General features: G+C 45.5%; 1 protein-coding gene across 4 annotated transcripts in view; it reads left to right on the top strand.

Moving 5' to 3' along the window:
- Positions 1-21,604, top strand: part of KIAA1671 (KIAA1671 ortholog) — a 64,978-nt gene that overhangs the window by 34,603 nt on the left and 8,771 nt on the right. For 2 of the 4 annotated variants that reach the window (XM_030231115.2, XM_009092394.4), the window contains one exon: positions 20,682-20,800. In XM_030231115.2, coding sequence (XP_030086975.2) covers positions 20,682-20,800 — 119 coding nt within the window. Of the gene's footprint in view, positions 1-9,432; positions 9,904-16,200; positions 16,378-20,681; positions 20,801-21,604 lie in introns of those variants that run through there. The other 2 variants (XM_018916634.3, XM_009092395.4) reach the window with 2 other exon arrangements.

Raw genomic sequence — 21,604 nt, 5'->3', positions numbered from 1 at the left:
TTGCAGCTGAAGGCTACTGAAGGAGATACTTATCTGATCTCTCTACTTACAGTCAGGGGTAACCAGAGATGCTGGGGTTGGTTGTCAAGTGTTATTTAATCTGTCTTGGGGAGCTAAGATGCTTTATTCATTAGGCAGACATACCTGAAGAAGCTACAACTCTTAATTAAAAAATCCTACAGCAAAAATCTGCTTTTAAAGCTGCTCTATGGAGTTACTGTTGGGTTCCATCTCCTCTGCTGTGTAATTTCTTTACTCCTGCAGTGGTGGAGCTGTGGGACATCACTGGACCCACTCAGTGCCAGCTCTTTGCTAATTCCTTGCTGATTGCTCTCCTGAGCTCTGGGCAGGATGTGTCTGGCTGTGACAAACAGCATTTTCTGAGCACAGCAGGGTCTGTGGTCTGCCCCAGTCCGTGTGCAGTGGTGTGACCTCCACACATCTGGGTCCTGTGGGTGGCTGACACCTCTTTGTGTCCAGTGAAATAATTTTTTTCCACAGCTTGTATACATTTGAGTATTTTCCAGTGTGCTTGGGGTATCCATCACCCCTTTTCCAGCTGGTGAGGAGCTCTGCTGTAGTTGGTACAAGACATCTTGCACAGGAAGTCCTGTAGGTGCAGCTCCATGGTCTTTCATCAGTCACAGGGTCAGACTGGTCATGCCAGCTGTGCAGCCACAGCACTGAGGTTTCCTGTTGCAATGCCCTTTGTCCAAGAACCATTTTTTTTTTGGCTTCCTGGTGGACACAGCCTCTACTGGACTGCTCTGGTGGTTCTGTTCCTGCCCTTGGCCTTCTCAGTTGTCAGCAGTTCTTGCTCTGGTTCACTGCTCAGTTTGGCCTTCTGGAATGGATGTGGTGGTGGGTCTCCTGCCCATGCTGGTACCAGTCCTGATGGACTGGTTTTTTTCCCCAGTCTGGCACTTGTCATTTTTCAAGCAGCAAAGAAATGCTACATCCTGAAAGCACTCAAAGCAAATGCTTGTTTTAAATAAAACGTTCCTCTGCAGCACTGTGATGGTTTAAAAAGACCTTGTTCTTTATTGAAAGTCATGAATTGAACAATTGCAAAATCAAAAGAAAATTGAGGTTTTTAAGGAAGAAGTAAGATTTAGAGTTTGTTTTGACAAGATTTTGGTTGCTACCTTTAAAGAGCAGTTTTGATGTGTTTTGTCAGGTGACTGTGAAGGAAGCAGCAGCTGGTTAATAACCACTGTCCTGACGTGTCACTGTGAGAGGAGGTGGGTTGGTGATGGAAGGAAACTGAAATCATTGTCTGGAGCCACAAGTGATGATCATCCTGCTCTGAGGGGGGGCCATCCTGCTCTCAAGGGGGTTATCTTTGCTCTGAAGGAGGGAAGGGGCTCTGTGCAGGTGTGCTGTGCCTTCCCTCTCTCTGCACTTCTGGAAGGTTCCTGTGGACTGTGCTGCTCTTCCCTTGTGGGATTTGCGTTTGGTGGTGGGGATGTTTCTTCCAAAGAGTTAAAAACTCCTCCCACCCAGGTGTGTGCTCTCCTGGTGCCAGCAGGAGCAGATAACCTGGGTTACCTCTCGGATAACCTGGGTAAATTATGCCCTTGCACAGGAAAATCTGGAAAGGCATTTCCCCAATTCCTGGCTGCTGCTGTAGAAGAGGAATTGTGGTGTCTGTGGCATTGCTGAGAGCAGGCAGACAGGTCAGCCTGGCTGAGGAGCCCCATTCCCAGTGGGAACACGAGGGAGTGCTGTTCCACCACGCAGTGCTGCTGGCCCACAGCCACAGCCCTGCTCCCAGCCCAAGGACACGTGCTCAGGGCACAGCAGTTTGTTCTAATGAGGTGTGGCATTAGGTTTAATTTACCATAAAATGCTCACATGGAATAGCACATTCTAGGTTAACTTGTTGCAATAAGGGTTTCATTGAGTAAGATGTAATAATTTATTGACCTGGTCATTTTTTTTTGTAGTGACTGTGTTGTTCCAGGTTCAGAGCAGCTGGAAGTGGGGCTGATTGTGCCTGCCCTCGATCCCCTTATTTTAAATCTGGAATTGTGAATATACTTCTGAAAAAGTGAGGGTGTTGAGGCCCTGGTACAGATTGTCCAGAGCAGCTGTGGCTGCCCCATCCCTGGAAGAGTCCAGGGCCAGGTTGGACAGGACTTGGAGCAACCTGGGATAGTGGAAGGTGTCCCTGCCCATGGCAGGGATGATCTTTAAGTCCTTTCCAACCAAAGCAGTAACACGAGGCTAAAGAGAATTTTTAAACCTCACTTACACACACAAAGCAGAGGTAACTTCACTGCCTCCCTCGTAATATTTTGATCTAAAGTTGTTTTGACTCAGTTCCTGCTTTCCCAAGTTGTTGTCCATGTTGCTGATGCTGGGAGACAGCCAAGTTCCCACTATTGTTCCTGTCCCTTCAGCAGTGCTGAGTTGTTCATGCAGCCAGTGTGTGTTTACTGTGCTGAAAGGAAATGGTGATTTTAGGGAGCTGCTCGAGCACAGGGAAAGCAACTCTTTGTAGAGAACTTTCCTCAGGATACCACAGGATTTGTACTGCAGGGCACAGGTGTTCTTAAAGTGTAACTTCAGGGAAATCTGGAGCCTGAATGAAGCTTGGAAAAATGTAGTGTTTGGTTTAGTGATTCATGGTGGAGAGCAATAAATCCCTGGCACTTAAGGGGAGGCAGAATGGATTGAGGGCTGTCCATGTCCTGGGGAATGTGGCAACATGGGGTTGTTGTGCTGGGTCTGGGAGGAGGAGGAGGAGGAGGCAGTAAGAGCAGAGAGACCTGGAAGTAAAGGAAGGTGTGTGCACTCAGGGTTATACAGCCATCTCAAATAAATCCTCTGCTCTCATCATCAAGTGTGTTAAAATGGGTGAAGGAATTATTGCATTAACTCACAGCTGGTGTTTGGTCAATTTACTGCCATCAAGCAGTGCCTGATTCCACATGGAATGGTGTTTTTTAGGGAGAAGGTGGAGGAGCAGTGTGTGATCATACCAGGAACAGCTGGAATGGGTTCAGGAGCAGCTCCTTGTTACTGATCTTTGAAGAAGGAAATCCCATGCATGAAAAAAAAAAAACCTCTTCCTTCAGAGTGTTCTCTGAATTTTGTGAGTCAGATCTGAGCCCTCCGTGGTTGGAGATTTCCTGAGCACCCTCAGTGAGGGAAACAAATGCTCTGACATCTCCTCAGGCAGGTGGTGTGGAGCAGGAGCAGTGTGTTCTCCTGCTTGTGTCTGTGCACTCCACTCACCCTGTGTGCCCTGGGAGAAAAGTTCAGCAGGTGAAGGTTTTTTAGGCCATGTTCTGTGCCCAGGAAGTCTCTTTTGAAGATATTTTATGGTTATTTGTGTTTAACATGTCCATTGGATCAAGTGGTGGAGCAGCAGCTGTTCCATGCTGGACTCTCCAGGAGAGCCCTGGCTCTGGCATTACTTTGTTTTCCTTTCCTGGTGCAGGGAGATCACTGCAGACATCCTCATCCTGGATTTTTGTTTGTACAAATCAAAAACAACCTGTAACCATCCATCTTTTGCTTGGCTTGATCCCTTGGACATAAACAAATGTAAAGAAAATTGTTTTAGTCCTTTCCAGCCTATTTGTGCTGTAGGAATTTCCTGTTTCTGTTTTTTCAGTTTTTCCTTCTCCATTGAGCTAGAAGGGAAGTGCTGCAGGATTATGGACATGGGCTTTCAAACAACCTTGTATATTTTTAGCTGGTTTCCTCAGCTTTAACATTGATAGCTTTGTTTTACACTGAAACAATTCAAGGCACAAAAGCTGTGTATGTTCAGGATGTTTAACTGGGCCCTGCTTAGGTTCAGGAGAAATGTGGATTGGGGGACAAAACAATTGGCATTTTCTGAAATACTGTTGTACTTCAGTTGTTGCAATTATGACTAGTAGTAGCATTTAAATTGTTTAAAAACTTGGAGTAAAATTTTTATTTCACAGTTACCCTTATTTACAGAATTTATTAATCTTGAAATAATGACATGCTGCTGCAAAAGTACCCAGAATCCTGGGTAGAGAAAGGATGGTTGACTTTTTGATTACAAATAAAATGGGAAAGTTAATTTTTTTGCTGATCCTGTCAAGGATCACCGTGGCAGTAGAATGGAAAAATTACTCTGGCAGGTATAAACAAGTATGTGGAGCATTTGTTCAGTCATGAAAACTATTAATGTGCTTTCTTTATCACAAGGGCACTTCTATAAGGAAAACAAGGAATGCAGATTTAATTTATTTTTTTTGCATTTCATCTCTGTTTAAAAAAAATATTTTTAAAGTAGCCATTGATGGGATCTTTTATGAAATGTTTTTGCACCTTTCTTTAAAAACCTCCCATATCAGTGTGTGCTTGAGTAAACTTTCCCAGTATTGATGCAGAACCTGTTGCTTTCACAGCCTCTCATTATTCACTGGTTTGTGAGGCCTCTGGGGGCTTTTAAAATTACCTAGCAGAAGGAAAAAAGTATGGAAATGGAATTTCAGCCTCTTGCAGCTATGCAAGGGGAACACCTTTAATACCAAAGTCTCTCTGCAAGTTGTCCAAGATTGTGAATAACCATTAATTAGAGCTGTGGCCATGAGTGTAACTTGCTTAATTTCAGTAGAAAATGAAAGTAGGAATCAAAACCAAATATTTGGTGTAAATATTGGGATACCTGGGGTTTCAGGTTACAAAAGAGATTTCTCTGTATGGACATTGTCCAAAGTCCATGTGTTAAAACACTCCATCCATTTCACTCTTTTTGCTTTCTCTTGTTTTTTTTCCCTTTTTCTTTTGGCTGTGGAGTAGCTGCATACAGGTGAGCCTGTTTGGGCATCTCATTGAATTGCATTTTTATATTACAATGAAACTTTTTAAAACCCCACAAAACAAAGCAGATGAAACCACCAAGGTCTTTTATCTTTGGCTGTGTTAAGTGTCATGGGAATTCCTGTTTGGAATAGTGGCAAGCTGGGTATCTGCCATGGAGCAGCTCCTCTGCTCCAGCTGTTGAGCTTTGCTCTCTTTGCCAGAGGTGCAGCCAAGCATTTCTTTTTTACTTTAAATGAGAGTTGGAAGATGGCATGGTAAAATCTTCATGATGGGGGTGTTGCATGTGAGAATTTCAGGCTGTAGTTAGGAATGCTTGCTGCTCCTTCTTGGGATGTGACAATTCCATTGGCAAAACACAGAACACAGAGGCAAAAACAAGGAGCCCATAAAACCATGAGTTGTTTGTCATGTCTGAGGAGCCCAAGAGTAATTTAGTCTGGAGCTGTGCAACCGAGCCCAGCCCAGTCCTGCATCTTTAAATAGCCCATCATGCCAAGCACAAGAGGTTAAATTAAGTTCTCTTACTAATGAAGCAGAAGGAGAGTTGGTGTGGAATGCAGGGCTGGGACAGCCTTACAAGGGCAGGCTCTGCTCCCAGGGGTGTCATAAGGTGGGACTGGAGCTGCTGTGGTCCTCACAAGTGCTGGGTGCTGCTGTTTGTAGGTGGGATGATGGCTCACAGAAAACCCTTTGAAAATGCCTGAATTAATGCTAATTGCTAATTAGAGTGATGGGGGGGAGGGGGTGATAGGAGGAACCCATCAGGGAGTGAATTCCTGACTGAGGTTGCAACATGGGACGAGCAGAAACTGTTGTCACACTTAGTCCAGACTGAGGTTGCCCATCCTTCTGTCCCATCTGCTTTGCTATCACAGGATCTTTCAGGGGACCCAGTTGAGGTGAAAACTTCTCCCAGGTGTTTTGGTGGGTCTTCAGCTGGGTTTCCTTCTCCATTCCATGGTGCTGGGGTGGAGCTGATGGCAGGGGACCCCCCTGGGCTGGAAGGATTCACACCCAGTAGAGAGGCTGCAAGTCCCTGCCCTACCTGGGCTGTGTGTTCTGTGCTCTGCTGCTTGCAGGCCTTCTTTAAATTGACCTTGCAATCCCACAGAGTCATTAACATAATTACATGTGTTTGAGAGCAGGTGAAGCTCTAAATGAGCTGTAAGAGGCTTTTGGAAAATATAATGTAACCGTGGAATTTTGTTTTCTACTGAATAAGGGGAGAAACAAGGGTTGTTAGGCCTTTGTGCAGGGTTGTGGTTTTGAGCTGTAGGTGGAATAGATGTTAATAATGGAAGTATCCAGCAATGTTTGAATAACGAGGTCCCATTTATACTGAGGTAATTAGTCATGCAGTTTGGGTAGCTGTGTGTATGTGCTCTGTTTTCTGGAGCTGCAGATTCCTCACAGCCCCAGAGTGAGATAATCACTCAGATTTGTCAAGGGCAGAATATCATCTTGTGCTGTTCTTGTTCAGGAACAAACCCTCACGCAGCCAGGACTGCTGGGCTGGGGGCCAGTTAGAGAATCCTTCCCTGGGAGGGTGGTGAGGCCCTGGCAGAGGGTGCTCAGAGAAGCTGTGGATGCCCCTGGATCCCTGGAAGTGTCCAAGGCTGGGCTGAATGAAGCTTGGAGCAACCTGGGATGGTGGAAGGTGCCCATGGCCTCCAAGAGAAAGGACTTTAAAGCTCATCTTGTTCTACTCCCCTGCAAGTTTAGCTGAAGTGCTGGAAAAATCTCAGACTATTTGAATTTGATGGTGAAGGTGCATCTGGTTTGTTCTCCAAAGCATTTTGCCCTGATGTTAATTGAGGTGTGAATCTAAGCAGTAATTTAGATGCTTCAATACCCAGCAGTGTGTTCATGTGGTGCCAGAAGATCCTAAATTTAGTATTGCAGAAGGACTCAAGTCAGCAGTTTTCCAATCTTCTGAGGACAAAAATTGTATATTTGGTATAACATTCTTTTTCAGGGGAGTTATAATAAAAAAGTGGAATATATTCTGTAGAGCATTTTCAGATCCTTCAAGTTCCATGCACATGTGAGGAGTCCTTGCAGTGAGCTGTAGGAACATTTTGCTCTCTGCATCCTGGGTGAAATCTGGCTCTGCCTCTCCCCCTGTTTGCCCCAGGTGATATTCCAGATGGGGAGTTAAATTTATGTTCTGCTCTGCCCATCCTGGTGAGGTGAAGGAACTGCTGACTAACTCACATGGCATCTCCAGGCAGAGCTCTTGGGCTGCTATTTCAGGGGTTCCTGCATCAGATGGAGCCTGAAACCCTCTGGAATGGCAGAGTGCCCCGTGCACAGTCCCTGCACTGCACCAGGCACAGAGCTGCACTTGCAAAGGCACAGATGTTTGAAATATCACACTTAAATTTAACAGCATGAAAATGTGCAGTAAGTCTTAAATTCCAGCCTTGGATGCAGGATCTCCATCGTTTGTGAAGCGTTATCCATAACTCAGGTAGATAATTTTTTTTCCTATTTCTTTACAAATGTAAGGAACACCCTGCTCTTGGGGAATCTGGTCAAAACTATCTCTTTCCATTTCCATACAAAAATAACCCTGCAACTCTTTAGGAGAAGAGTTGTTTGAGGGGGGAAAAAAAGGATTTTTTTTCTGTTGGCTGGATTTTCTTTGATTACTGAGGGTTTTTATAAAGCTGCTAATTTGCAAACATTCAAAACAAACACCTTCAGGAATGAGGATAAGTTAGGGAATGCTACATAGTTGTCACTGAAGTTTTTCCTGGAGATAAGTTACAGGTCGGTGGAGCTGAGCTCCTAAAAACAGGGATTAAAAGGGAAGGCACCCAGTTTCCTCAGGGTATCTTGGGTTCATGTGTGTCTGCAAGGCACATTTCTGATACAGTGAACCTTACGCAAGAGCCATTGCATCAAATGTTATCTAGAAATTCTTTGTTCCATTGAATCTCTTCCTGGATAGTTCAGAGGAGCAGAGGGTGATGCAAGTTCATGGTACTTTGTATGGCAAATTAAGCAACAGCCACAAACCCCCTTGAACAAACAAGAGAGCGAGCAGCTCCCAACGTGCCTGTCTTGCCTCTTTCCCCTTGCTCCTGAACTAGTCACAGCTTGACTTTGGACTTTTAAGTCCAAACTTACGTCATAAACTGAGATTTACTGATTTAAACTCAAAGCTTTTATTCCTGCTGTCCTCCCAAGTAGGCTGTTCCCAAGATTCCATGGCTGGTCATACCTGGGGTCCTCTCATTACCCTCAATCATTTTGGGTTTGTGGTACCAACCCTGTGGTCTCCCAGCAGCTGGGGAGGGAGCAGAGCTTAGGAAGGACATGGAGCTGTTCCTCACAACAGGGAATGGTGTAGAAAAGTGGAAAAAACCAGCTTCCAGTGGTCAGACCTGTTCAGCTTTGGTTTGAGCCTCTGGCTTAATCATTATCCTGTGCTGATAGCAGTCACTAACTGGGATATGTCCTCTTTGAGGCCATGAATGGCCCAGTGAACCAGGTACAGGTGCTGGCACTGCCCAGGTGTCTGGTAAGCAGCAGGACGAGGGTGTAGGTGTAGGATTCCCAGGGGGAATCTTCTGGTGTGGGGGTGAGACATTCCCTGGCAGAGCCACGTTCCCCAGGAAGGGTTAAAATCAGTAAGTCCACGTGACGTATGCAAACTATGAATCATTCCAATAGATCTGTGCAACTCCTGCCTGCTCCAGAGCCAGCAGATGCTGTTCCCTGCGTTGCCATGGGAACCCTGCCTGTACTATAATAAAGCCCAGCCCAGATCCTTCCTCGGGCAGACCTCTGCGGCTGGTCACCTCCTCATTGTTTCCTCCCCGGAGCACAGGGACAGAGAGGAGGGTTCAGCATTCCAGAGGCGGCAGCAGCAGCAGCAGCAGCAGCGTTCTCCTGCTCGTAACCTCGTGTGCCTTAGCCGGGAGTGTGGCAGAGCCTGCCTGGGAGGCACCGGGCTGCAAACAGCTGTGTATCCAGAGCCATGTGAGCACAGGAGCAGTGGGGACAGTCCCTGCGTTTGTCCCTGGAAGCAGAGGAGCTGATGTCATCCATCCAGCAGCTCTTTTGGCAGGCTCTGAGCAGCCCCGCGGGGAGGGCTGGACACGCTTCCCCTTGAGCCTCCCCCGGCCGCGCTCCGCAGTTCTGCCAGGGAGAGCTCCAGGATGGCTCCGGAGGCAGCAAGGATGGTGAGGAGGGGATTCTGCTGCTGACACCCTGCTGCAGAGTTTTCTGAGGAGAAGCTGGATTTATTGTTTAGAAGATCTAATCGATTTGCTGCTAAATGGATTGTATAGGAGCACCAGAACTTTGGTCAGTGTACTCTCACCTGTCGAGTGGCCGAGCCAGGAGAATAAGAATTGTTTTATTCTTCTGATATTTACAGCAGAACAAAAACTTGGCTTAAAAAGGGAGTTGCTTTTCCTGCTCTGAAATGAGAGAGTGAAAACCTGATTCTCTGCTTGCAAATGGACTCGTTTCAAGTGACTGTGTCAGGATTTAAGCATTGATTTATCTCTTTAACGGGGCTGAATTAAACATATTTTGATGGAACTCTGCAAAGCTGATTGTAAGTAGGAAAAGTCTTTTATTTTTTCCTACTTGACAAATGCCAATCTCCCCCCTCACATCTTTGGTTATTTAATTTTAGGAATATGCTGAGGGTGATAGTGCAATGCTGTTTTCCTTAGCAGGAAATATTTTATACACGGAATCACTTTTCGCAAAATAAATCGGGGTTGTTAAGGAGAATATATTTTAATTGCTACTGAATATTGATATTTCATCTCTGCTGGAAAAAAAAAAATGGATTACCTTGGAGACAAACTGACAGTGGCACAAACTCACATGACCCAGTGGATGGGCACAGTGCGGAGATCCTTGCAGGAAGCACTAAATTTAGTCACTACTGCGGTGGCTCATGAGCGGAGTGGAGGGGAAGGTGGCACCAGGACTCCTTTCAAGAGAACCTCTTCCTTCAGGCACTTTGCATCCCGGAGCAGAGAGTCCTTCCGAAGGTTTTCAGTGCGGAGTCAGCAGAGATTTTCCTCTCTGAGGAAGAGGCAGCCCAGCTCAGAGCCCCCCGAGCTTGTAAGCACCTTTTTGAGACCCTCAAGGGAAAAAATTCAGTGCAAACCCTCGGGTTTGTTGCAGCGTTTTTTCTCCTCACAAAACCTCCCTCCTGTCTGCTTTTCCATCTAAAAACAGCCCCCAAAACACCTCCAGATAGTGCTGTCTGTCTGTCTGCTCCCAGCTGCTTTCTTCCTGCAGCACAGGTGGATGTTTTCATTTGCCCAGGGAATCAAGGTTTGGGGAATGGGAACAATGTGGTTGATTTTGAAGCAAGACAGTAAGATAGGACACGTATTGGTCTGAAATTAGAGAGTTAGGCTGAAACTGGGCTGGTGTTGCACCATCCCCAGCACAGGCCAGCGTGGCTTTGGATGTGCTTCAGTATTTGTGATTTTCTAGTAAAAAATGCCTGAAGCTAAATTTGTAAGAAGAGTGAAGTGCTGTCACTGTGCAGGCAACATAAATGATCATTATTGCCTTCTTTTATTGAGAAATAGGTGTTTTTTTCTCAGAGTGCTTCCTACTTTGTCATGCCATAGAAGCAATAAGGTCAATGTGGCTTGTGAGGGCTGTGGTGTGGCAGAGATAGGGTGCACTTCCTGGGAGCAAAAGAAAGGTGAAGAGCTCTTGGTTCTCCACAGCTCTGTGCCAGGCAGAGCCCTTTCCCCTCCCTTTTCCATTAGTCTCCAGGTTATTTTCAGGAAGGACTGTCTGTATTCCATGGCATGGCAAAGAGGTGGAGAAGAGGCTGGTTTCTTGAGGGCTGCAGGTGCCATGACCTTCCTGGCCATTATTGACACCCCCAATTCTAGTTCTGTCACATCTGCAAAGCAGCAAAGGTTTGGGGAGATAGGGAGTGAAAGGAAAGCAAATCTGTTTTATTCTTTTTATTTCATGGAGAGGAGCTGAAACTGGTGATTTAAGCCCCATGTTTGACCAGTGACTGTGGTTGAGTTGTGTGGAAAGGGGCCCCAAGCCTTGGTGCCAACATGTGGGTAAATCCAAACTCTCTGAAGTGGCTAAAATGTTTTTTATTATTATTATTATTAAACAAAACAGTTACTCATTGTGAAGTGTAAACACAGGCAGCTCTGGCAGGGTTTGCTCAGGGAATGAGCACAGGTGACGCTGCATTCCTTGGGCAGGTGTGGTGTTTGAATGTGGCTCTTTCCACTGCTCTCTATCAGCACTGGGTAGAGCATTTCTGTCCCAGCTTGCTATCCATGTCCTGTTTGGACAGACTGGGAAAGAAAATAGTGTCAAGTAAGCACAAAAGAATGAAGAAGAAAATATTTGGTAACCACTGTTACAGTGTTAGCATGGTGAAGTTCTCTTGGATTTTTTTTAAGCTGGTGGTTTAGATTTATTGGAATCATCTGAAGGAACAACTTGTGTAGAAGAAGGCTGAAAAATGGGAATGTGAAACCTGCAGAGGACAAATGTTCTGCTGTCCTACACAGCACTGCTTACTGAGCAGAAATGAGGAGACACAGGGTGACCTTTTCACTTAAGTCACTGGTGACAGTGCTGGAGCTGCTGTTACTCTGTTTCAGCAGCAATTCTGCTTGTGCTTGGCTTTGTGTGGGAATTTGGTTTCACTTGGGCTCAAACTTAAGGTCTGAGCACTCCAAGAAGTTTGTGGTTGGTGCCATTGTGTCTGTGGCAAATGACTGCTGAATACAGACCTGGAGCTGGTATTTTTTAGCTTTTTTGCAACAGGGTCCTGTCTTAGTCCTTGGAGCTACTGACATTGTGCTAGAAAAAACTATGGAATGAGTAAAAAGTGTGTAATTCATGTAAACTGATTTCTGTGCAGCTTTGGGGCTGTAGTGTAGAGCAGTCACTCACGGCTGGTGGAGTTTTAAAGAAGGAGCAGCCATGCCCATGAACTCTTGCCTGACACAGCCAGGGGCTTCCAGCTCCCTTCCCTGGAGGGAGAACTTGGCATCATACAAAGCACAGAAAGCTCTCCAAATTCAACTCAGGCAGCACAATTTAAGTCAGTGTGAGTAAACTCCTTCACCCTCACATCTGCAAATCCGTAGCTGAGCTTGCAGAAGTTTTTGCTTTGCAGTGAGACCTTTTAAATAGAAGCTGATTTTTTCTTTTTATTTTGATGGAGGTAATTGTCCATTTTCATCTCATGTCATCAGCTTGGTGTCTTTGTAAGAGGAGCAGAGATACATGCATTAAACATGGCCTCAGATTTAATCAGGGTCTGTGGGTCATGGTTCTATTATAGGTGTGAGATCTGGTTTCACAGCCAGCACTGTTCTAGGTCTCGAGGTTTGTTGCCATACAATAAAACCAGGGCAAGCTGTTTGATTCCCTTGGCTCCACTTACACTGCTAAAAAAAGTCATGGAAAACCTCAGAGGTATTTCACACAGAACAGGAAAGATGAATTCTGGGGCTGAGAGTGGTCGATGTGTTTTACCTAAATTGCTCTGATGCATGCTAAAAATAACACCAAAGTGCATTTAGGAGTGGTTTGCTTTTGGTGTTCTGGGCAGTCAAAGAAAATGTTGTTTTCATTCAAAATTCATCTTGGACTTAGTTTGGATTCAGTTTTTAATTCCAAAATAAAGGTGGAAGTGGAGTGGTTTGTTTGATGCATGTGTCCCAGATGTGCTGGGAGGACACTTAGTCCTTTTGAGGGTTTTTGTTGCACCCCACAGCCCTTTCCCTGCTAGAGGCTGAAATTCCCATCCTAGTTTTTCTGATCTTCCCAGATGTTTCATTCTAAGCTTGTACAGCTTGTTGCTGGGGAAAGCTGATGGACTCTGCCTTTTCCCATCCAGGATCCCTTTCTGGAGCAGGACAGGGCCCTTGTTTGAGTTCCACACCTGCATGCACCTGAACTGTGTCTCTGCTTAGAAAAGACCTTTGATCTGCAGTGCCTCTTATGTTGTACCCTAATCTATCTGCAAAATGTTTGTCCTTTGTGGTGAACATCCTTCAACAAATTTGTAAAGAGAAATTACTACAAGTTGGCACTTTGATTCTGAACTTGGAATAGGTACAGGCCCAACGGTGAATAGTTCTGCTGGATTGTTCTGCCCTAATATTCACTGAGAACACAGTGAGTTGTTCTCAAAAATAATATTTGGGTACTATCAGTAAATGGAATTTTAATCTTTAAATTTAATCTTTAAATTCCCAGGGAGCTGTTAGGGTAGGGGGAAGCAAGTTTGCAGCAAGCAGGCTTTAAAAATGAGTTGTTTGTCTTGTTTGGGGATGGGGGGAGGAGTGAAGCTGTTCAGTTTAATTAATGAAGATACAAGGGCCAGTGCTGAAACAGTTCCTGCTTTTTCATTCTTAATAACTTCTCTTTGGTTTAACAGGCCATGAACGTAGCTGGCAGATAAATCTGGGCCAGAAACCCATAGTGATGGGCTTTTGGTGGCTGCCTTTGTTATTCTCTCATTATTTTGGCAGGAATAATTATTTAAACGACTTTACTCTGTGATTTCATTTCTGCTGATTGCAAGGAGTTGATTTTCACCCTGCTCTTAAACAAGAAGAAAATAGCATAAATAGATTTAGAGCTGATATTTTCTGTTCATCCATCTTGCTGCCTTTTTTTTTAAGCTGTAAGTGACAGCTTTCAGGGGAAATAAATTGTATCATACAAAAACTTCTCTGAATGCAAGCCTTAGAATCATAGATTCCCAGAAGAATTTGGGTTGAAAGGGGGCTTAAAATAACCCAGTCACACCCCCTGCCATGGGCTGGGACACCTTGCAGTATCCCAGGTTTTTCCAGCCTGGCTTTGGACACTTCCAGGGGCAGCCACAGCTTCCCTGGGCACCCTGTGCCAGGGCCTCCCAACCTCACAGCCTCCCTATCCTGGCAATCCATTTTTATTGAAATTGGTAATATTGTGAAAGTTTTGGAAACACTCCTGGCATTGACTGGGGGGTGACTGTGTGTGTGTTTTGACTGCAGTCTCCTAAAACATCTCCTGAGCTGTGTGTTGAAACGAGCATGTTTGTAATTCACTTGTTGTCAGGAAATCCTATCACTTTCTCTACATCTTTAATTCCAGGCTTTAAGCTAAGGAGAGCTTTTTTCCCAGGAATGTTTGTTTGAAGTTTAACTTGTGTCTCATGTGGAGAGACGTTAACTGTGTAGAAGAGCTGTGAAATGCAGCATTTGGAGTAGGAGGTGTTGATTTCAACTATGCAGCTTTTGAAAAAAACCAAATCTATCCCCTCCTTGGCATCCCAGAATGAAATTGCCTTATTCTGGCGTGTGCCTCCTGCAGTGTTGAAGTCGAGGGATGCTGTTCCAGGTTTTATTAACTCTGATGGGAGTTACACGTGCCCTGGGGAGAGCCTGGATTCCCTCTCACTGCTCAGGATCTTCCTGACCCAGCCTCTGGCTCCTTCCTGCTACCTTGGCTTTCTTAGGGCTTCATTCCTTATCAGCTTGGCTGCCTCAGGCTGAAAAGGAAATTTAATCTGATGGTGTAGGAGAGGTTTTAAAGATGTTCCCAGCTAGTTCCTCTGCTGTGCTGTGGTGTTGTGTGTTCCCACCTTTCAGAGGAAGTGCTGTTGTGGCTCACTCAGCCCTAGCAGGGCTTATATTTAGAATTAGATTTTCGTCTGCTTTTTGCACATCGGGTCAACCTCTGCTCCATCTTCAGCCTTGCCCTGAACCACCTGACCTGTGTGTGGTGAGTGTTCACAGCCAGGCAGAGCAGCTCCATTTGCAGAGTAGAAAAAGTGACAAACTCTCAAATGTCTTTGAAATCCTCTGTGGAATGAGGAGGAGAACAGCACCAGGAGTCCCTGCAGGAGCAGGGAGCTGATGGCACTGCATGGTCATAACCAGATCCCTGGCATAACCAGCTTCATCTGCATTCCTCTGCCCATGTTCTCTGCTGTGGCCAGAATCCATGCAGGGTAGACTTTGGGTCTCTCTTTGGTGCTGCAGCCTGTGCCAGGGCTCCACCACCCTCACAGACAAGAATGTCTTCTAATATCTGATCCAAACCTGCCCTATGCCAGTTTAAAACCATTCCCTTCCACATCCTTGTCCAAAGTCCCTCCCCAGCTCTCTTGGAGCTCCTTTAGTACATCTGTAATTTTTGCTGTTCCTTTCCAGGGGGAAAGGGTTGGGGTTCAGTCCTGTGCAGCAATGGGGAAGCAGTGAAAAGGGGGAGAATTAGACCAGTCACCCTGTAAAAACAACTCCTGTTTCGTAAGGGAAATGCTGTCAGGCTTTAGAATCAGGGATGTAATTGGTGGTTGGGTATCATATCCCTGTGGAAGAGGCAGGCAAAACTCAGATGGAAAGGCAGCCCAGGGTTGCATAGCAACAGGGAGGCTGTCAGGCCTGATGGCATTTATGAGATGCTTGGTACTGTGGGACTGGAACGTACTCCACTGCCCATGGGAGAGGGAAACATCCATTATTTAAAGGATTTTTGAGCAGAGCAGTGGAGCTCCTTAGGATCTGAGAGAGCTGAATGTGCTGTGTGAGTGCTCACAGTCACATGGGGCACACGTGTGTTTCTCCAGGCACTGTTTGTGCATTCAGCAGCAGCAGCAGCTCCAGTTTTTCATATAAAACCAGCTTGTGCTAAGCTCATCCCATTCCAGCCCCTGCCATGAGCAGGGACACCTCCCACCATCCCAGGCTGCTCCAAGCCCTGTCCAGCCTGGCCTGGGACACTTCCAGGGATGGGGCAGCCACAGCTGCCCTGGGCAGGGAAGCATTTCTTCCTGACATGAATCTGAAGCTGCTCTCTGTCAGTGGGAAGCCATTCCCCCTTGTCCAAAGTCCCTCCCCAGCTCTCTTGGAGCCCCTTTAGATACTGCAGGCCATAGTAAAGTCTCCCTGGAGCCTTCTCTTCTCCAGGCTGAGCAGCCCCATTTCTCTGCCTTTCCTTATGGGAGAGCTGCTCCATCCCTCTAATCATCTTCACAGCCTCCTCTGGACTCACAGCAACATCTCCACATCCTCCCTGTGCTGGGACCCCCAAGCTGGACAGTCCCCAGAGGGATGCTCCACCTGAGCAGACTCCACAGCCACTCACTGCCATCTCCTTAGCTGCTGACACCCTGGAGGTGGCTGGGTCAGGCTGGAAAGCTCTGGAGAGTCTGAGATGGAATAATTCCCTCAATTCTGTCCCTGCTCTTGGGGCTGGTCTCCAGGGATGGGGCAGTGCTCTCCTGTTTGCGGCTGTTGTGCTGGCAGGGGTGTTGGGGAGGGCTGGGGAGCCTTCCCTCATGCTGGAGGTCTGGAACCATCCCTGAGCTCAGCTGGGCAGTTCCTGGAACTCTTTATCTGGGGCTGCAGCAGGGAGGGTGGGGGCAGAAGGTGCTGCCTCAGCCTGGAGCATTCCCCTAGGCACTGACTCCATTCAGCAGTTAATTAAAGCAGGAGTTGGCTGATCTCACCAGTCTGAATCCCACCTGATTGCTGGGAATTAAGAGGAGCTGGAGCCATGACTTACTCCTTATGGGCAGCATTCATTGGATGGATAGTAAGTACAGATGGAAATCCTGGAATCCTCTTCCCACTTGCTATCTTGGCATTTGGGTACTTCCAAATTAAAATCCATGGGCTGTGACCCTTAAGCCCTCTTATTCTGGTGGGGTTTTCAGTGTTGATTGGTTTCAATCTGATGTCATGTTCTGATAATTCTGTTAGTGTTCCAAAATATATCATTCACCTCTTAGTACTTCAAATTCTTAGAGTAATTGTAGAATAATTTAGGTTGTAAGGGACTTCTTGTGCTCATCAAGACTAGCATCCCATTCAAAGCAGAGTCAACTACAAAATAATATCATAAGATATGAATAGGTGGGGGTCTGTTGCTGTCTTCCTGGCATGCTGCAGGGGAACAGCTGGAATACTTTTTGGGATTTGTAAGAACTTGTGAGCTCTGCTAAAATGCAGTGTCACACTTAAGGGGCAATTTGACCACATTTTTTTCTTCTTTAATGAAGGTAAGCAGAGGGGAAAAATGGGAAAAAAAAAAAGAAAAAGCTGCCCTTTTCAAGAACTCAGCACCATTTTTTCTCAGAGTTGTATATTAACAAGGCAGATGGTCAAAACTTCCTTCCATTGTGCAGTTCCTCTTCATATCCAACCCATGCCAGTGGAATTTAGCTCTGAACATTCACACTCAAGCTGTGGGCTGTCACTTTGGCTGGCTGATGTCTCGGGCTCCTTGGCAAACAAAGATATTTTTGAAACTGTCTGTGCAGCTTCTGACTCAGGAGATCTCTCAGAGCTGGTGTTCCTCCTGTGCCAGGTCTTCATTTCCCATCAGTGCAGGAGGGTTTTGCACATAAATGTCTGCATTGACCCAGAGTTAGGGGTAATTTTGGGGCTGGTGGGACCAATGTTGTGTGTGCGTTGTTTTCAGGAACGGGAAATTGCAGGAGTAATCAGCCCTGGATTGTAGCCAAGCCCAGCTTAATTCCAAGGGAAGACTGAAAGAGGCATAATCATAATGGCTCATTTTAGAAGAACCAGAGGCAAAGCAGGACACAGCTCAGCTGCTTAATTTTATAGAAAAATTAAGTAGATTTTTTTTCCCTAGCTCAAGGTGTAAGAATTGGGAAGTTAAACATCAAAGCTTGGAGAATTACAGCGTTTGAAACCTGGATCAGTTGTGGGGTTTATTTGATTTGGGAGATTTTTCTGTCATCATAAATTAGAAAAGTTCTAATTTGGGTTTATCTTGTGTGCTAAAAAGACACCAGACCCTTCTTTACTGCTTTTTACTTTGGAATTGTTGGTTTTCTAGTTTCCTGAGTATTCTGTTTATGGAGGAAATGTCTGTACCTTGCCTGGCTTCATGTGTTGACTGCCTTGAGTCTTTCAGGAGTGTGATGACAATAATAGAAAAGAGATCTTGAAAAGAAAAGCTAAAACTCTTCATTCTTGCTAATAATCACCTTCTGGCAAGGAAAATCTTCCTGGTTTGTTGTCACTTCCTTCCTCAGCACCCCCTCTCCTCTGAGCTGCTGCACAGGCTATAAATTGCTTTTCTGCACCGCTCTCGGTGCCCCCAGCCAACACCTCCTCCACCAGCCAAGGAGAGGATCAGCTCCTCTTCCCACTCCTGATTTTTCTGCTTGGTACCTAGAGAGCATTTATTTTTTCCAATTAATCATTTGGCACCTTAAAAAATATGTGTTGAAAGGGTCTGTCAGGGAAGGACACAATCATCTTGAAATAAGCAGCTTCCTCCAGAAGCAAAATGAAATAATGATTCTGAATATAACAAAGTCTTCAGAACACAGAGAACTGTAGATTTCCCAGAGTTTGGAGTGTTTTATTCCTGACATTTAGACTTTGCTTGTTGTATTGAACTTGACTTCACAGCGCCGTCAGAAGCAGTACTTTTATTTCTTTTTCAGGCTTGTTTTGGGTTTAGCACCCAGAAATAACTCTGCTACTGGTGTCATTCTGGGCAGCAGTGTAAAATGTTGTTAAGTATTACTGAGCCTTCACAGCAGTGGTGTCTTTGCATCCAAACTTGACCCCTGTGGCTGCTGAGCCGTTGTTATCTGGGCTGTCCACACCCCTGTGCACAGCCCCCGGGGCCCTGATAACTCACTGCTGTGTAAACAAGGGCTCCCCACTGCAGCACGACAAAAGCTGCTCCTCTGCTCCTGCTGTTCCTGCTTCTAAGCTTTTGAGTCTAATTTCTAGCAGAAACAGCATGAGTGATTGCAAATAAAATGGTGCCATGTGTAGAGGTAATGGTCTTTAGTTGTAACCAATTGAAAACATTGTACAAATTGATTATAAGAATAGGGTAACTCATGATGTGGGATTGGCATTGAATAAAAATTCATAATAAGCATCAAGGTGGAAAATAATCCCCTGAATAAGCATGGAGAGTTGGGAGGGAAGTGAGAAGAGCCACTGGTATTTGTTCGTGCCTTTCCTAGAAGGGCAGCTGCCAGCCAAAGGTGCTGTGGCCACTGGGTGAGAGCTGAGCCCAGGACTCCCTGCAGCAAGTCATGGCATTGGGAAGCTGCAGAGGGAATTTGTGGAAGGCAAAACATAGAGCCAAGCCAAGCAGGAGGAAATGCCCTGTGGTTTCTAGGAAATACCAGACTGTCTCCAGTGTTGGAAGCAGCGTGTGCCTGGCTCACATTTGGAATCTTGTACCTGGCATGGACTGGGAAATGTAAGAGCTTAACTCGCCTCCAGGCATTCATGTACTTGTCTCTATTTAGATATCTATGTAGGGTAGGTTGAACTCCATCTTTGTGAGGGTTTTTTCCAACCTTAAAGATCCTATGATTGCATAAAGTGTAATAACCAGCGAGTTCTGGGGCTGCAGGAACATCTGGAGTATGAAAAGCAGGAAACGTCTGTTCCATGTAACTCAGAAACCAAACCTGTTTGACTTGAGAATTGCAAACAGAATTTAACTTGGTCTTTTACTTTGAGGTGCATGGTGATGGCTGGAGTAAATGGTGGAGCCTTTTTAATTTTCTTTGCATTAAAACACACACTCTTTGTCAGCAGCAAAGAGCACAACAGGGCTGGAGAGTGGCTGTGGCCCCTGGGAAATAAGAACTGATTATGAGAATTGGAAGTATTGTGGGACTTCTTCAGTAGCCAGGTGTCAGCACTGCTGAATTATTCTTAATGGTTTTATAGTCTTAAGGCAGCATTCCTTAGGTGTACAAAATTAAGGAAACAAGTAAACATGCAATCTCTTTTCCCCACCCCAATAATATGAAGGAATTCTACATATTAAATGTGGGATTTCCTAATTATTGTTTCTTTGCATGTGCTGCCTGAAGAGTTGTGTTCTAGTCCAGCCACGTGTTCTGCTCAGGGAGTTGGAGGCAGGGGGTACTTACAAAGAGCAAAAAATCCTTGCATTTTCCAAGGGCAGGTGGAAAACCATGTAATTTGCTGTCAGATAAAATCTTGATAAGCAAAACTGATCTGGAGCTGAAAGCCATGTTTGTATTTGCTCAGAGTAATGAAGGTGAAAGAGACCAACAGTTAATTATCTGCTCCCAGTGTAGGATTTCAGGAGCTCTTGAAGCTCCCTGAATAGCTCTGCACAACTGCAGCGCTGGGTTGACATTGGTGTGCTGCAAATCTGGGGTGCCAGCACTGACCCACTTCTCTCTCTGGAAAGCTGAGGGCCTGGGATCCTCTCATTCCTTCTTAGGAGAGCAGCAGATCCATGGAATAAAAACAGTCAGGAGAGAAGAGGTCAGAATAAAACAAAGCCAACCCACCATGGTCTGTCCTGTGTTGGGTTTGGATGTTACATCTGTTTGTAGAAGGCTTTTTGTGTCTGGCCTTGTGCTTATTTATTTATTTATTTATTTATGTATTTATGCATTTTATTTTGAATGTCTTCCAAAGAAAGCTTGGGGGAAAAAAAAAAGGATCATTTTATTAAACCCAGGAAAAGAGCAGTGCAGTTGATGTTTGCCTGCTGTGCTTGAGGAGATGAAATATCATTCCCAGCACAATTCCTATGCTTGCCTAGGTGCTTTGAGAAGCTCTGTGCAACCTGAGATAAGAGCAATATTAAAGCAGCATGGAGTTCCTGAAACCAGGGAGTCAGCTCCAACCTCTGGAATCCTTTCTTTGCCCAGGAAAGCAATGATTGTAATTATTGCTCAGAGAATTACTGCCCAGAGAATTGTCGCTCCGACTTCACAGCCGTTCTTCGCGTTTCAGTTCATTCCCAGTCGGCCGAGTTTAACTCTCAAATTCCAACCCATTATTGCCAGTAAAAGCTGTTCATGCCTCAGCCAGGGACTGGAGCACTGACTGGAAGTGTTTTTGCAGGACCAGCTGAGGCAATGCTTCTCCAGGCAGCCACCGGGAGCGAAGGACACGGACACGCTGGTGCAGGAGCCCGACAGCCAGTACGGCACCTGGAGCGAGCAGCGGCACAGCGGCGACAGGTGAGGGCTCTCCTCAGCTGGGGAGGAGGGGGAAGGCTGCAGTCCCACCATCCCAGAGTGCTTTCATGCTGGAATGGCCTTAAAGATCTTCTCATTCCAACCCTCGGCCATGGGGCGCTTTCTGCTAGAGCAGGTTGCTCCAAGCCCTGTTGTTGGACACTTCTGTGGGTGAACTACAATGATGAAGTTAAAATCACATACACAAACTTATGCATATAACTACATCTCTTGCTTGCAAAGTTTAATGAGATTTCTTTTTCCAGTAAACCTGTTTAATTTAATCTTCTTGTACTCTAATTTTCAAAGTTCTGTTTGCTTTTGCCAGAGCATCCTGTTATCAAATCTGTTATGTTAACCAAGTCCAAGGTCCATATCTGTCTTGTGTCCCCCAGCATTCTAACACACTTCTATTTGTTTTCTTTGTTTTTAAGTCTGATTTTCTGTCATTGGCTTTCCTTTAAAAATACTGCCAGGTGGGGTGAGTGGCAAAATCCCTCTGGAATAGCAGAGTGGCAAAATCCCTCTGGGGCTCAGGTGGGGTGACTCAGGGTGCATCTCTCCATGCCCACATCTCAGACTCTCAAGTGTTTTGTTTGTGGTGAAGTGGAGGATGAAATGGAATATCAGCTGAGTGAAACTGATACTGAGTATTGCTGATGCTTTTCTGTTCTTAGAATGATTTAGTGAAATAAACCTAGAGCAGCAAAGTGTGAGGTTTTTTATAGTTCACACCTGTTGTGTAAATTACATCTTGATCTTCCCTGAACTTGTATCATGTCTGCTCAGTGTGGTATGAAAATAGCA

This window comes from Serinus canaria, chromosome 15, assembly GCF_022539315.1.
Source record: "Serinus canaria isolate serCan28SL12 chromosome 15, serCan2020, whole genome shotgun sequence".
Classification (NCBI taxonomy): Eukaryota; Metazoa; Chordata; class Aves; order Passeriformes; family Fringillidae; genus Serinus; species Serinus canaria.
The sequence above is the reverse complement of the archived record's forward strand: the minus strand, read 5'-3'. Positions and strand labels throughout refer to the sequence as shown.